Source organism: Balaenoptera borealis, assembly GCF_965194805.1.
Source record: "Balaenoptera borealis genome assembly, chromosome: 3".
Classification (NCBI taxonomy): Eukaryota; Metazoa; Chordata; class Mammalia; order Artiodactyla; family Balaenopteridae; genus Balaenoptera; species Balaenoptera borealis.
The window spans coordinates 111,751,893-111,769,120 of record NC_138866.1 but is presented as its reverse complement, the minus strand read 5'-3'; the positions used below and the strand labels follow the sequence as shown (position 1 = coordinate 111,769,120).

Here is a 17,228-nt window from a genome sequence, read left to right as displayed (position 1 = left end):
TGGCTCCGAAGCTTCCCCCCGCCCATCCTGTCTCCGCCAGTGAAGGGGCTTCCTAGTGTGTGGAAACCTTTCCTCCTTCGCAGCTCCCTCCCTGAGGTGCAGGTCCTGTCCGTCCCTATTCTTTTGTCTCTGTTTTTCCTTTTTTCTTTTGCCCTACCCAGGCACGTGGGGAGTTTCTTGCGTTTTGGGAAGTCTGAGGTCTTCTGCCAGCATTCAGTAGGTGTTCTGTAGGAGTTGTTCCACATGTAGATGTATTTTTGATGTATTTGCGGGGAGGAAGGTGATCTCCACGTCTTACTCCTCTGCCATCTTGAAGGCTCCCCTGCCCTTCAATTTTTCTTAATGATGTATTTTTAAAATCATTTAGAAAAGGCTCTAGAAAATTGGATAGTAGTATGCAGTTGGGCATTGCCAAATTTAGCTAAAGTGTAGGTTTTACAATAAGTTTTTGTGAACGTGAAGTATAAATTTAAAATGTAAATAATGGCTAACTAGTTAAGTAGTGTGTATTGATAAATACATCTCATTTTAGGATGGCTCTGTCTTGCAAACTGTTGTGATTGGCTCTGGAGCTATTCAGACCACAGTATGGATTCCAGATGTTGGGGTAGCTGCTTGCTCAAATAGATCAAAGGTAATTTTACAATCATATCAAGTTGTAAGTTGTTAGCCTGTAAGGTATCTTAAAAATCGTAGTCCAAGCATCCCGAGGCAAAAAATGATATCCAGAGGGATTATTACTTGCCCAAGATAATGCACCTATTTAGTGGCAGAAGGAAAACTAGAACCTGGTACTCTCCTATACCCTATACTTTGGGAAAAATGCTTAATTATTGAGTGACTTTCCACTGGAAGTTATAAAGAGAATTTATTACTTTCTGCCATGATTTTTGCGACAGCACTAAATTATCTAAAGAATTTTCCCTGAAAAGAAGGACTACCTCAAAGACCTTTAACTCAACTATACAGAATATATCTTGGCTTTAAAATTTAATGTTCTACTAAAAAATACTAGCCCTCTACTGTGAAATAATTCTATGATATGACATTATCTCTTACAATATTGCTTTTCATACCCTTAATGAATAGTGCCAATGTGCTGCTTTGGTTTACATTTATGTAGTTAATATGTGGTAATATTAAAATAGAGCTGAAAACCTGCATGAACAGTCCTACTAGAAGTAAAATATAGAATCAGACCATAGGCAGTGGTAGCCTGCATAGAATAAACCATAGAGCCACAGAGCAGTGCTGCTTCTCTTGTAGATGTGTGTCCCTCAGCAGAGTGCTGCTTCCTCTAGTATCCTTGTGGTCATGTCAGACTTTTAAAATATACTAGATACCTTGTCCTACAAGTCCTATGAGATAGCAAATAATTAAGTCTCTTTAAGAAGAATCAGCTAATGCAAGGTAGTTCACAAATTTTACAGTTATTCACTTGTTTTTACCTTAGACAAAATTTAGGATGTTTTGAAGTTCATAGGCATTAAAAGTATAGCATAAAATGTCCAAAAAGCAAAAGTGTTTAATGTATTACTAGAAAGAATTTCTCATATATGAATGGTGATGGAATGTCTCTCTTTTATTTAAACAAATATCATGTGGCATGGTTTATTTTTCATCAGGATGTTTTGGTCGTGAATTGTACAGCAGAATGGGCTGCTGCCAATCATGTTTTAGCAACCTGTAGGACAGCACTGAAACAACAGGGTGTTCTGGGATTAAACATGGCTCCCTGCATGAGAGCATTTCTGGAGCGGCTGCCCGTGATGCTTCAGGAGCAGTATGCCTATGAAAAGGTAACTGATTACACTCGTTCTTGCAGATCTGCAGATGACTGGTGCTTTGGAATTGGAATTATAGCTTTGAATTTATCCCTTAAGAGTATGAGGTCTGAGTAAAATAAGTGGGGCTGTTTGGGTGGAATCAAATGAAGACAATTCATGTCTAAAACAGTTGTTTAGTAATCCTAAGCCTGCTTTTACTTTATTTTAGTGGGAGTAAAATTTTTAAATAACCCTCAAATTTGTATAGTGTTTCTATTATTCATTTCAGATTATTTATTCATTCCAAAACTTTAAATCCCTGTACCTCAGAGTATATCATCTTCCCTTTTCTGACCCATATATCTATTTTTGTGTGGCTTTGCCATCGCACAGTTGGGAGGGGGAATGGATATGGGCGTCAGAGTGAACATCCTGTCCACTTTATCAGGTGAATCCTTGTGGAAAGTTTAGTAGAAGAGGTAAGGTTGAATTAAGTAGGGTCATTAAATACTAGAATGGGAAATTATGGAATTTGGACTTGTTGCCCAGGCCATGATCCTGTTGTATAGCCTGTCTTCCAGCCCTCAGTAGTCACAGTATGCTGCTCCTAGGCAGAGCTCTTATGGGGTTTTTCCTTTTTTTTTTTGCCATGCTATGTTAATCTAATCAGCTGTTACCACACCCAGTTAATTTCACTGAGGTTTGCCCAGGTTTTCTTTTCTGAATCACTCAGTCTCTCACAGAGTTGCTCTAGTACATCTAGGGAGGGCCAGGGAAGAAAGCTGTCTTTGATGGCTACCAGGGTTCTTTTGGTAAAGGAGGAAATGTGAGAGGGAGCAGGTCTCCATGGTTCAGTTATCTGCCTTTTTTTTTTTAATTCAAGAAAAACTGTAATGAAAATATGCTAAATGCAGTGTGGTGTCCTGGGTTGAATCTTGGAGCAGAAGAGGAGCATTAGGTACTTCCCTGGTGGTCCAGTGGTTACGAATTCGCCTTCCAGTGCAGGGGACGCGGGTTCGATCCCTGTTTGGGGAACTAAGATCCCACATGCTGAGGGGCAACTAAGTCTGGTCCCTCTAGAGCCCGCGCACTGCAACTAAGTCCCGACACAGCCAATAAATAAATAAATATTTTTAAAAAAGAAAAGAAAAGAGAAGGAGCATTAGTGGGAAACCCTATAAAGTTCTGTGGTTTAGTTATTATTGTAACCAATGTTACTTTCTTAGCTTTGATTATCACACCATGGTTATATAAGATGTGAACATTACAGAAGGTTGGGTGAAGGGTTTATAGGAATTCTCTGTACTATCTCTGCAACTCTCTATGTATCTAAAATTATTTCAAAGTAAAAAGCTTAAAAAAAACAGTAAAGTTAAAATATGACTACAGGCTTTCAGAATGCAGGAGGCTAATTTATCTTATTTGGCAGAGGCTCTTCAGCATAATATCCTTGCATTTTCTCTTAGCCTCATGTGGTTTGTGGTGACCAGCTTGTTCACAGCCCCTATATGCAATGTCTGGCTTCCCTTGCTGTGGGACTTCATCTGGATCAGCTGCTGTGTGATCCTCCAGTGCCACCACACCACCAGAACTGCCTCCCTGACCCTGCATCGTGGAATCCAAATGAGTGGGCCTGGTTAGAATGTTTCTCAACCACCATAAAAGCTGCTGAAGCCCTGACCAATGGAGCACAGTTTCCAGAATCTTTTACTGTTCCCGATCTAGAGCCTGTTCCAGAGGATGAACTTGTACTCCTAATGGTAAGTGTAGTATGAGCTACTGTTGTATGTAACTGAGATTGTATTATGGATGTTTAGTAAGTAGCAGACCCTCAATAAGTATTTGCTAGCTTGAATAGAGCAAGAAGCACACCCTTAGATAAACTTAAAATATTTTGCTTTCAGATACTCACTTTAAATCTGATGGAAGTCTTCTTTGGTGACAGGGATTGATTATGAGAATTGTGGCGCTCTTATAAACGTGCTGGTTTTCAATGACATAGTCACATATTTTCTCATTTTCTTGTCTATAGGTACCTTGTTAGTGTGTGTGCATATATATATATTTTTTTTCCTCTGTTAGAACTTATCTATATTTCTTCTCTTTACAATAACATTGTAAAAGGTACCTTCATTTTATTTTATTGTATTTTTTTAACATCTTTATTGGAGTATAATTGCTTTACAATGTTGTGTTAGTTTCTGCTGTATAACAAAGTAAATCAGCTGTATGTATACATGTATCCCCATATCACCTCCCTCTTGCATATCCCTCCCACCCGCCCTATCCCACCCCTCTAGGTGGTCACAAAGCACCGAGCTGATCTCCCTGTGCAATGCAGCTGCTTCCCACTAGCTATCTATTTTACATTTTGTAGTGTATATATGTCAGCGCTACTCTCTTACTTCGTCCCAGCTTACCCTTCCCCCTCCCCGTGTCCTCAAGTCCATTCTGTACGTCTGCATCTTTATTCCTATCCTGCCCCTAGGTTTGTCAGAACTTTTTTTTTTTTTTTTTTTAGATTCCATATATATGTGTTAGCATATGGTATTTGTTTTTCTCTTTCTGACTTATTTCACTCTGTATGACAGACTCTAGGTCTATCCACCTCACTACAAATAACTCAATTTTGTTTCTTTTTATGGCTGAGTAATATTCCATTGTATATATGTGCCACATCTTCTTTATCCATTCATCTGTCGATGGACACTTAGGTTGCTTCCATGTCCTGGCTATTGTAAATAGAGCTGCAGTGAACATTGTGGTACATGACTCCTTTTGGATTATGGTTTTCTCAGGGTATATGTGCAGTAGTGGGATTGCTGGGTCATATGGTAGTTCTATTTTTAGTTTTTTAAGGAACCTCCATACTGTTCTCCATAGTGGCTGTATCAATTTACATTCCCACCAACAGTGCAAGAGTGTTCCCTTTTCTCCACACCCTCTCCAGCATTTATTGTTTGTAGATTTTTTTTTTTTTTATAGGATTTATTTATTTATTTATTTATTTATTTTTGGCTGTGTTGGGTCTTCTTTTCTGTGCAAGGGCTTTCTCTAGTTGTGGCAAGCGGGGGCCACTCTTCATCGCGGTGCGCAGGCCTCTCACTATCGTGGCCTCTCTTGTTGCAGAGCACAGACTCCAGTCGCGCAGGCTCAGTAGTTGTGGCTCACGGGCCCAGTTGCTCCGCGGCATGTGGGATCTTCCCAGACCAGGGCTCGAACCCGTGTCCCCTGCATTGGCAGGCAGATTCTCAACCACTGCGCCACCAGGGAAGCCCCTGTTTGTAGATTTTTGATGATGGCCATTCTGACCAGTGTGAGGTGGTACCTCATTGTAGTTTTGATTTGCATTTCTCTGATGATTAGTTATGTTGAGCATCCTTTCATGTGTTTGTTGGCAATCTGTATATCTTCTTTGGAGAAATGTCTATTTAGGTCTTCTGCCCATTTTTGGATTGGGTTGATTGATTTTTTCATACTGAGTTGCACGAGCTGCTTGTAAATTTTGGAGATTAATCCTTTGTCAGTTGCTTCATTTGAAAATATTGTCTCCCATTTTGAGGGTTGTCTTTTCATCTTGTTTATGGTTTCCTTTGCTGTGCAAAAGCTTTGAAGTTCCATTAGGTCCCATTTGTTTATTTTTGTTTTGATTTCCATTTCTCTAGGAGGTGGGTCAAAAAGGATCTTGCTGTGATTTATGTCATGCAGTGTTTTACCTATGTTTTCCTCTTAAGAGTTTTATAGTGTCTGGCCTTACATTTAGGTCTTTAATCCATTTTGAGTTTATTTTTGTGTATGGTGTTAAGGAGTGTTCTAATTTCATTCTTTTACATGTAGCTGTCCAGTTTTCCCAGCACCACTTATTGAAGAGGCTGTTTTTTCTCTGTTGTATATTCTTGCCTCCTTTATCAAAGACAAGGTGACCATATGTGCCTGGGTTTATCTCTGGGCTTTCTTTCCTGTTCCATTGATCTATATTTCTGTTTTTGTGCCAGTACCATACTGTCTTGATTACTGTAGCTTTGTAGTATAGTCTGAAGTCAGGGAGCCTGATTTTAGCTCTGTTTTTCTTTCTCAAGATTGCTATGGCTATTTGGGGTCTTTCGTGTTTCCATACAAATTGTGAAATTTTTTGTTCTAGTTCTGTGAAAAATGCCGTTGGTAGTTTGATAGGGATTGCATTGAATCTGTAGATTGCTTTGGGTAGTAGAGTCATTTTCACAATGTTGATTCTTCCAATCCAAGAACATGGTATATCTCTCCATCAGTTTGTATCATCTTTAATTTCTTTCATCAGTGTCTTATAGTTTTCTGCATACAGGTCTTTTTTCTCCTTAGGTAGGTTTATTCCTAGGTATTTTATTCTTTTTGTTGCAGTGGTAAATGGGAGTGTTTCCTTAATTTCTCTTTCAGATTTTTCATCATTAGTGTATAGGAATGCAAGAGATTTCTGTGCATTACTTTTGTATCCTGCTACTTTACCAAATTCATTGATTAGCGCTGGTGGTTTTCTGGTCGCATCTGTAGGATCCTCTATGTATAGTATCATGTCATCTGCAAACAGTGACAGTTTTACTTCTTCTCTTCCTATTTGAATTCCTTTTATTTCTTTTTCTTCTCTGATTGCTGTGGCTAAAACTTCCAAAACTATGTTGAATAATAGTGGTGAGAGTGGGCAACCTTGTCTTGTTCCTGATCTTAGAGGAAAGGTTTCAGTTTTTCACCATTGAGAATGATGTTGGCTTTGGGTTTGTCATATATGGCCTTTATTATGTTGAGGTAGGTTCCCTCTATGCCTGCTTTCTGGAGAGTTTTTATCATAAATGGGTGTTAAGTTTTGTCAAAAGCTTTTTCTGCATCTGTTGAGATTATCATATGGTTTTTATCCTTCAGTTTGTTACTATGGTGTATCACATTGATTTGCATATATTGAAGAATCCTTGCATTCCTGGGATGAACCCCACTTGATCATGGTGTATGATCCTTTTAATGTGCTATTGGATTCTGTTTGCTAGTAGTTTGTTGAGGATTTTTGCATCTATGTTCATCTGTGATATTGGCCTATAGTTTTCTTTTTTTGTATCATCTTTGTCTTTTTTTGGTATCAGGTTGATGGTGGCCTTGTAGAATGAGTTCGGGAGTGTTCCTCCCTCTGCTGTATTTTGGAAGAGTTTGAGAAGGATAGGTGTTAGCTCTTCTCTAAATGTTTGATAGAATTCGCCTGTGAAGCCATCTGGTCCTGGGCTTTTGTTTGTTGGAAGAGTTTTAATCACAGTTTCAATTTCAGCGCTTGTGATTGGTCTGTTTATATTTTCTGTTTCTTCCCGGTTCAGTCTCGGAAGGTTGTGCTTTTCTAAGAGTTTGTCCATTTCTTCCAGGTTGTCCATTTTATTGGCATGTAGTTGCTCATAGTAATCTCTCATGGTCCTTTGTATATATTTGCAGAAGTTGTTACTTCTCCTTTTTCATTTCTAATTCTATTGATTTGAGTCTTCTCCCTTTTTTTCTTGATGAGTCTGGCTAATGTTTTGTCAGTTTTGTTTATCTTCTCAAAGAACCAGCTTATAGTTTTATTGATCTTTGCTATCATTTCCTTCATATCTTTTTCATTTATTTCTGATCTGATCTTTATGATTTCTTTCCTTCTGCTAACTTTGGCAGGTTTTTTGTCCTTCTTTCTCTAATTGCTTTAGGTGTAAGGTTAGGGTTTTTTTTTGGTTTTTTGGGTTCTTTTGTTTGTTTTTAACATCTTATTGGAGTATAATTGCTTTACAATCGTGTGTTAGTCTCTGCTTCATAACAAAGTGAATCAGGTGTACATAGGTTAGGTTGTTTGAGATTTTTCTTGTTTCTTGAGGTAGGATGGTATTGCTGTAAACTTCCCTCTTAGAACTGCTTTTGCTGCATCCCATAGGTGTTGGGCCGTCGTGTTTTCATTGTCATTTGTTTCTAGGTATTTTTTGATTTCCTCTTTGATTGCTTCAGTTATCTCTTGGTTATTTAGCAGCATATTGTTTATCCTCCATGTGCTTGTATTTCTTTACAGTTTTTTTCGTGTAATTGATACCTAGTCTCATAGTGTTGTGGTTGGAAAAGACACTTGATACGATTTCATTTTTCCTTCAATTTACCAAGGCTTGATTTGTGACCCAAGGTATGATCTACCCTGGAGAATGTTCCATGTGCACTTTAGAAGAACAGTATTCTGTTGTTTTTGCATGGAATGTCCTATAAATATCAAATAAGTCCATCTTGTTTAATGTGTCATTTAAAGCTTGTGTTTCCTTATTTATTTTCATTTTGGATGATCTGTCCATTGGTGAAATGGGGTGTTAATGTCCCCTACTATTATTGTGTTACACTCGATTTCCCCTTTTATGGCTGTTAGCATTTGCCTTATGTATTGAGCTGCTCCTATATTGGGTGCATAAATATTTACAATTGTTATATCTTCTTCTTGGATTGATCCCTTGATCATTATGTAGTGTCCTTCTTTGTCTCTTGTAATAGTCTTTATTTTAAAGTCTATTTTGTCTGATATGAGAATTGCTACTCCAGCTTTCATTTGATTTCCATTTGCATGGAATATCTTTTTCCATCCCCTCCCTTTCAGTCTGTATGTGTCCCTAGGTCTGAAGTGGGTCTCTTGTAGACAGCATATATACAGCTCTTGTTTTTGTATCCATTCAGCCAGTCTGTGTCTTTTGGTTGGAGCATTTAATCCATTTACATTTAAGGTAGTTATTGATATGTATGTTCCTATTCCCATTTTCTTAATTGTTTTGGGTTTGTTATTGTAAGTCTTTTCCTTCTCTTGTGTTTCCTGCCTAGAGAAGTTCCTTTAGCATTTGTTGTAGAGCTGGTTTGGTGGTGCTGAATTCTCTTAGCCTTTGCTTGTCTGTAACGGTTTTAATTTCTCTGTCAAATCTGAATGAGATCCTTGCTGGGTAGAGGAATCTTGGCTGTAGGTGTTTCCCTTTCCTCACTTTAAATATGTCCTGCCACTCCCTTCTGGCTTGCAGAGTTTCTGCTGAAAGATCAGCTGTTAACCTTATGGGGATTCCCTTGTATGTTATTTGTTGCTTTTCCCTTGCTGCTTTTAATATTTTTTCTTTGAATTTAATTTTTGTTGGTTCTATTAATATGTGTCTTGGCATGTTTCTCCTTGGATTTATCCTGTATGGGACTCACTGCGCTTCCTGGATTTGATTGACTATTTCCTTTCCCATGTTGGGGAAGTTTTCATCTATAATCTGTTCAGATATTTTCTCAGACCCTTTCTTTTTCTCTTCTTCTTTTGGGACCCGTATAATTCAAATGTTGGTGCGTTTAATGTTGTCCCAGAGGTCTCTGAGGCTGTCCTCAATTCTTTTCATTCTTTTTTCTTTATTCTGCTCTGTGGTAGTTATTTCCACTATTTTATCTTGCAGGTCACTTATACGTTCTTTTGCCTCAGTTATTCTGCTATTGATTCCTTCTAGAGAATTTTTAATTTCATTTATTGTGTTGTTCATCATTGTTTGTTTGCTGTTCAGTTCTTCTAGGCTTCCTTGTTAAACGTTTCTTGTATTTTCTCCATTCTATTTCCAAGATTTGGGATCATCTTTACTATCATTACTCTGAATTCTTTTTCAGGTAGACTGCCTATTTCCTCTTCATTTCTTTGGTCTGGTGGGTTTTTACCTTGCTCCTTCATCTGCTGCATATTTCTCTGTCTTCTGTTTTAGTTTAACTTACTGTGTTTGGGGTCTCCTTTTTGCCAGCTGCAGGGTCGTATTTCCCGTTGTTTTTGGTGTCTGCCCCCAGTGGCTAAGGTTGGTTCAGTGGGTTGTGCAGGCTTCCTGGTGGAGGGACCTGGTGCCTGTGTTCTGGTGGGTGGGGCTGGATCTTGTCTTTCTGTTGGGCAGGGCCACGTCCGGTGGTATGTTTTGGTTTGTCTGCGAACTCAGTATGATTTTAGTCAGCCTCTCTGCTAATGGGTAGGGTTGTGTTCCTGTCTTGCTAGTTGTTTGGCATGGGGAGTCCAGCAGTGGAACTTGCTGGCCGTTGGGTGGAGCTGGGTCTTAGCATTGAGCTGGAGATCTCTGGGAGAGCTCTCGCTGACTGATATTACGTGGGGCCGGGAGATCTCTGGTGATCCAGTGTCCTGAACTCAGCTCTCCCACCTCAGAGGCTCAGGCTTGACACCAGGCCAGAGCACCAAGACCCTGTCAGCCACACGGCTCAAAAGCAAAGGGAGAAAAAGAAAAAATAATAATAATATTTTTTTTAATTATTAAAATAAAAAAATAATAATAATTAAAAAAAGAAGAGAGCAACCAAACCAATAAGCAAATCCACCAATAATAACAAGCACTGAAAACTATACTGAGATAAACATAAAAATCAGAGACCAATCAGTCGCAGACCGCAAACCCCAAGTCTACAGTTGCTCCCAAAGTCCACTGCCTCAATTTTGGGATGATTTGTTGTCTATTCAGGTATTACCTAGATGCAGGGTACATCAAGTTGACTGTGGAGATTTAATCCGCTGCTCCTGAGGCTGCTGGGAGAAATTTCCCTTTCTCCTCTTTGTTCCCACAGCTCCTGGGGTTCAGTTTTGGTTTTGGCCCTGCCTCTGCATGTAGGTTGCCTGAGGGCATCTGTTCCCAGCCAGACAGGAGGGGGTTAAAGCAGCAGCTGATTAGGCCACTCTTCCTCATGCAGGCTGGGGGGAGGGAGCGGTACAGTAGTTATAATTGGAATGTGGGGCGAGCCTGCCGTGGCAGAGGCCAGCGTGATATCGCAACAGCCTGAAGTACGCCGTGTGTTCTCCCAGGGAAGTTGTCCCTGGATCACGGGGCCCTGGCAGTGGCAGGCTGCCCAGGTTCCTGGCATGGGAGGTGTGGATAGTGACCTGTGCTTGCACACAGCCTTCTTGGTGGCTGCAGCAGCAGCGTTAGCGGTTCATGCCCGTCTCTGGGGTCTGAGCTGATAGCCGCGGCTCACATCCATCTCTGGAGCTCTTTTAGGCGGTGCTTCTGTGGGCAGACAGGAAAGGAATCCCCTCTCCTCATGCACCCTGAAACAATGGTCTCTTGCCTCTTCAGCAGCTCCAGACTTTTTCCTGGACTCCCTCCCGGCTAGCTGTGGCACACTAGCCCCCTTCAGGCTGTGTTCACGCAGCCAACCCCAGTCCTCTCCCTGGGGTCTGACCTCCGAAGCCCGAGCCTCAGCTCCCAGCCCCCACCTGCCCTGGTGGGTGAGCAGATGAGCCTCTCAGGCTGGTGAGTGCTGGTCGGCACTGATCCTCTGTGCTGGAGTCTCTCCACTTTGCTTTCTGCACCCTGTTGCTGCGCTCTCCTCCGTGGCTCTGAATCTTCCCCCTCACCCACCCCCCCCCCCCGTCTCTGCTAGTAAAGGGCCTTCCTAGTGTGTGGAAACTTTTCCTCCTTCACAGCTCCCTCCCCGAGCTGCAGGTCCCATCCCTATTCTTTTTTTTTTTTTTTTTTTTTTTATAAATTTATTTATTTATTTATTTATTTTTGGCTGTGTTGGGTCTTCGTTTCTGTGCGAGGGCTTTCTCCAGTTGTGGCAAGCAGGGGCCACTCTTCATCGCAGCGCGCGGGACTCTCACTGTTGCGGCCTCTCCCGTTGCGGAGCACAGGCTCCAGACGCGCAGGCTCAGTAGTTGTGGCTCACGGGCCCAGTTGCTCCGCGGCATGTGGGATCTTCCCGGCCCGGGGCACGAACCCGTGTCCCCTGCATTGGCAGGCGGATTCCTAACCACTGCGCCATCAGGGAAGCCCCATCCCTATTCTTTTGTCTCTTTTTTCTTTTTTCTTTTGCCGTACCCAGGTACGTGGGGAGTTTCTTGCCTTTTGGGAAGTCTGAGGTCTTCTGCCAGCGTTCAGTAGGTGTTCTGTAGGAGTTGTTCCACATATAGATGTATTTTTGATGTATTTGCGGGGAGGAAGGTGATCTCCACGTCTTACTCCTCTGCCACCTTGAAGGTCCCCCAGTATATATATATATTTATAAATATATTTTAGCATCTTTTTCCTGGTCATCTTTTTAGATTTATTCCAGTTATAGATTCTAAACTATTTGGCACTTCAGTCATGTTTAAGAGAACATTTTAGTTGTCATTTCTTTCTGATTGTATTTGAGAGTGTCTAGATACAGAAACTGTGATGGAGATAAAATGCCGGGGTAGATAGTGCAGGCCAGCACTTGATCTGACAACCCCTTTACCTAGTTAAGATTTATATAAACAAACATTTGAATATATAAATATAGATACAGTATAAAACAGACATATGAATTGAAGGAAATTATCTAAATATAGAATATTTTAATTAGGAAGTATCCTTCTGGGCCCATTTGCCTCAAATATGTCATTTGTAGGTGAGGAAGCTGAAGCCTAGAAAGATGACCTGCCCACAGCTATACAACGAGTTCACGGGGGTGGTGGCTCCTGCAGATGACCTTGTACCTATGGGTGCTCAGAAGTGGTTAGCTTTGAATCTCCAATATGTTCGTGATAGTTGATAGTGCAAGTGTTTATAGTAAAGGGAAATATTAAAAATCAAGTTTGGCATGATTGTTTAACTTTTCTTAAATTCTCATAATATTACCAAATTCTTTAAGACTCAGTTGTTAGTTAAGAACAGATAAATCATTTGCAAAAAGATTTTCTCAAAAAATGGCCTGGGAGAAGGGAGGGCTGCATTCGTCTTTGCGCTGCTTGTAACTGACCATGTGATCTTGGGCTTCTCCTTTCCTATTTAAAAATAATTGATCAGGGCTTCCCTGGTGGCGCAGTGGTTGAGAATCTGCCTGCCAATGCAGGGGACACGGGTTTGAGCCCTGGTCTGGGAAGATCCCACATGCCACGGAGCAACTAGGCCCGTGAGCCACAATTACTGAGCCTGCGCGTCTGGAGCCTGTGCTCCGCAACAAGAGAGGCCGCGCACCGCGATGAAGAGTGGCCCCCACTTGCCGCAACTAGAGAAAGCCCTCGCACAGAAACAAAGACCCAACACAGCCATAAATAAATAAATTAATTAATTAATAAAAAAAAATTGATCATTTTTAAGGCCTCCTAAAAAAAAATAAATAAATTTTGATTAAGCAAAATTGATCCTGATGTTTGCCCTGTCTTTCAGGATAACAGTAAATGGATTAATGGCATGGATGAACAAATTATGTCTTGGGCAACTTCCAGACCTGAGGTCAGTAAAGATAAAGATAACTATATGGTGGTTCTTAGTAAATCTTCTGGTTCTAAATGCTTGTGTGTTCGTGCCCTGGTGTCCCCCATAGAGGCTGGTACACACTTAGTACCCAGTACATGCCTGTTTGAATGAATTAATGAATCAAATTTTGACTTGATTGTGGTTTTCTAGGACTGGCACCTGGGAGGTAAATGTGATGTCTACCTGTGGGGTGCTGGCAGGCATGGACAGCTGGCAGAAGCTGGAAGAAATGTAATGGTACCTGCAGCAGCTCCCTCATTCTCACAGGCCCAACAGGTAACTAGCAGGGTAAAGAAATGGAGAAGAAACTTGGGAACTGACAATTCTGATTCCCTTGCTGTCAGTAACTTACTGTGGGATGAAGTTTGTCCATTGCATAGTCTATTGTGAGGAATCACCAAAGAAAGTCATGATATATAGCTTCTATATAGCTTCTAAATAAAAGATTTTTAGAGTTTTTATCAGACTTAGGTTTTGTTAATAAGTTTCTAAATTTTTCTTGTTTTCACGTATCATGAATTAACATCATGATGCATTATGCCTGCCCAGTACATACTTAATAGAAGTTAAGATATTGGTAATGATTCTCTCTTTGGGGGCCATAAACTTACTGGGATCTTTAACCAGATTTCATTGACACTCCTCCCCTCTTCTAATAATCATGGTACTATATTTCTAAACCCTTCTTGAGGCCACTGCTTTCTCTTCCATTCTTCTCTACCTCAGTAAGCCCCAGGATACACTATTCTTTCATGTGTATATCCCCTGTAATTTCTGTTTCTTGCTGGCCTCCAGCCAGTCTTTACTATTTTCCTATCAGCCTCTCCTTTTTCTTCTTTTATCTGTTTTGTTGTTAATGTTATTATTTAAACTCTGCACAATTGGCTGAAAGCCCTGTAGATAACATGTTTCTAAAGTATCTTAAATAATCAGATGAGCCTCATACATCTCTTGGTTAAGTAAGAGGTTTTATAATAATCAAGGGCTTATAGGAACCCCATTGTTATGTCCACCCTTTCCCTTTAATGAAAGGATAAAAGAACTGATAAAGGTATCCTAGGTATACATGGAATCATTTTAAATGTTTGCATGTTAAAGCTATATAATAGAAGATAATATATTTAATTATGTGTTTTTATACTAGGTTATATGTGGTCAGAATTGTACCTTTGTCATACAGGCCAATGGCACAGTGTTGGCTTGTGGGGAAGGAAGTTATGGCAGATTAGGACAAGGAAATTCAGATGACCTTCATGTGCTGACAGTTATTTCAGCCTTACAAGGTAAAATTATCCTCAGTTAAAAGCTGATCGGAAACTATGGCCTATCTGTAGGAATGTTTGCTTATTATGTTAGAACTCATCTCAAACCTTTGCTAGATAAAGTCATGTAGGGTTTTCACTTATATTTAGATTCTCGTTTAGGCATGTACAACCTTAATTTTCCATATTTTGAGCTGTATTATTTTGCAAGTTACTTATCATAGCCATGCTAGAATTGCTGTGTTAATACACACTGAAGATTGTAAACAAATTATTTAAAATTGCAAAACTGTAATTAGGCAACTTTTTTTTTTAATATATAGAAGTTTCTCTTTTGGAGAGATTTTTTTTTTTAACATCTTTATTGGAGTATAATTGCTTTACAATGGTGTGTTAGTTTCTGCTTTATAACAAAGTGAATCAGTTATACATATACATATGTTCCCATATCTCTTCCCTCTTGCGTCTCCCTCCCTCCCACCCTCCCTGTCCCACCCCTCTAGGTGGTCACACAGCACCGAGCTGATCTCCCTGTGCTATGCGGTTGCTTCCCACTAGCTATCTATTTTACGTTTTGTAGTGTATATATGTCCATGCCACTCTCTCACTTTGTCACAACTTACCCTTCCCCCTCCCCATATCCTCAAGTCCATTCTCTAGTAGGTCTGTGTCTTTATTCCCGTCTTAACCACTAGGTTCTTCATGACCTTTTTTTTTTTTTTTTCCTTAGATTCCATATATATGTGTTAGCATACTGTATTTGTTTTTCTCTTTCTGACTTACTTCACTCTGTATGACAGACTCTAACTCCATCCACCTCACTACAAATAACTCCATTTCGTTTCTTTTTATGGCTGAGTAATATTCCATTGTATACATGTGCCACATCTTCTTTATCCATTCATCCGATGATGGACACTTAGGTTGCTTCCATGTCCTGGCTGTTGTAAATAGAGCTGCAATGAACATTTTCGTACATGACTCTTTTTGAATTATGTTTTTCTCAGGGTATATGCCCAGTAGTGGGATTGCTGGGTCGTATGGTAGTTCTATTTTTAGTTTTTTACGGAACCTCCATACTCTTCTCCAGAGTGGCTGTATCAGTTTACATTCCCACCAACAGTGCAAGAGTGTTCCCTTTTCTCCACACCCTCTGCAGCATTTATTGTTTGCAGATTTTCTGATGATGGCCATTCTGACCGATGTGAGGTGATACCTCATTGTAGTTTTGATTTGCATTTCCCTAATGATTAATGATGTTGAGCATTCTTTCATGTGTTTGTTGGCAATCTGTATATCTTCTTTGGAAAAATGTCTATTTAGGTCTTCTGCCCATTTTTGGATTGCATTGTTTGTTTTTTTGTTATTGAGCTGCATGCGCTGCTTGTAAATTTTGGAGATTAATCCTTTGTCAGTTGCTTCATTTGCAAATATTTTCTCCCATTCTGAGGGTTGTCTTTTGGTCTTGTTATGGTTTCCTTTGCTGTGCAAAAGCTTTTAAGTTTCATTATGTCCCATTTGTTTATTTTTGTTTTTATTTCTATTTCTCTAGGATCTGGGCAGTAGTAATCATGCATGTGCTTCATTAACATTAAAAATCAATTTATACGGAAATGTGCGTATGTACTAAAGACTTTAAAGGGCATCCCCATCAGAGTTCTCTGTGACTTGGAGAAAGAAAACCTCTGGAAAAACCACTGCAGGGACCCCTGACTTGTTCCTAAGGTTAACTTTTACTGACTCTGAAGCCTACAAAGAGAGCAAATTGAGTTTTTTAAGTAAAAGCATACAAGTAACATGAGTTCAGAACAAATTCTTGAGTAGCTCTAAGTTCTCTTCCTTCAGATCTGTGTGTGAAGACCACAACACTGGGGATGGGAGGGCTTGGTTCCTGTTCAGTTCTGTTACATCCTGCCTCTGGGACTTTGCACAAGCTACTAAACCTCTTTGTGACTCAGTTTCCCCAATTGTAAAAGTGGTGATGATAATATCTGCCTCATAGGATCTGTGTGAAAATAGAAAATGAGCGATCCATGTAAAGCATTTATAGGAGTGGCTAGAACATAATCTTTAGTGACTATAACTGCTCTTATCACCCTTCTCCTCTTCCTTGTCATCATCATTTTATGTGACTACTCCCAGTTTTCTAGGTTATGGCTGCAAATCTGATTTAAAATTAAAGACATTGTTTATATTTCTGAAGTACTGTTGTGGTATTTTTTGATTCTGTGAGACTACTCTGTAGCAGCTTCAGGTAAAGAGGGGACTTTTAACATTCAGTGACTCGTGTTGGGTTTCTGCTCTGTTCCAGGCTTTGTGGTGACCCAGCTGGTGACTTCCTGTGGTTCTGATGGACACTCAATGGCCCTGACTGAAAGTGGTGAGGTCTTTAGCTGGGGAGATGGTGATTATGGCAAACTCGGCCATGGGAACAGCGACAGGCAGCGGCGGCCCAGGCAGATCGAGGCCTTACAGGGAGAGGAAGTGGTGCAGGTCAGGCAGAACGTGGATAAGTTTATCTTTTTTTTTTTTTTTAATATTTATTTATTTATTTATTTATTTGGCTGCGCCGGGTTTTAGTTGTGGCACGCGGGACGTAGTTGCGCCTGGATAAGTTTATCTTTGAATGTAAACATACTAGGTGTTGAGTTCTCAAGTTTATGTAATGAAAAACAGTAGTAAAAATATATTATCCCATCATAAAAGATCCAGTGTTTTTGGTGGTTCGGAGTCATTCTTGAGCGTCTCAGGAGTTTGAATGGGCTTTGGTGTTAGAATGGACTCCTTTTTCTTGAGCCAGCTGGTTGACCCAGGGCAGGGTGCTTCAGGTCCTTGGAAGAAGTGGGGTTTAACTCCTGCCCCACAGTTCTTGATATAGTGATAAATGGAAAGCTTTGCTTTCAACCTATCATTATCGTTACAAAGGTTGAATTCATATACATTTTCTGGAAAATCAATTTGTG

The 17,228-nt window shown here is 40.2% G+C and overlaps 1 protein-coding gene across 1 annotated transcript in view; it reads left to right on the top strand.

Annotated features, from left to right (window-relative positions):
- The window catches only part of HERC1 (HECT and RLD domain containing E3 ubiquitin protein ligase family member 1), a 227,558-nt gene that overhangs the window by 191,286 nt on the left and 19,044 nt on the right, over positions 1–17,228 (top strand). The window contains exons 59-65 of the mRNA XM_082383545.1: positions 533–634; positions 1,626–1,799; positions 3,233–3,526; positions 12,914–12,979; positions 13,154–13,279; positions 14,148–14,286; positions 16,577–16,758. Coding sequence (XP_082239671.1) covers positions 533–634; positions 1,626–1,799; positions 3,233–3,526; positions 12,914–12,979; positions 13,154–13,279; positions 14,148–14,286; positions 16,577–16,758 — 1,083 coding nt within the window. The remainder of the gene's footprint in view (positions 1–532; positions 635–1,625; positions 1,800–3,232; positions 3,527–12,913; positions 12,980–13,153; positions 13,280–14,147; positions 14,287–16,576; positions 16,759–17,228) is intronic.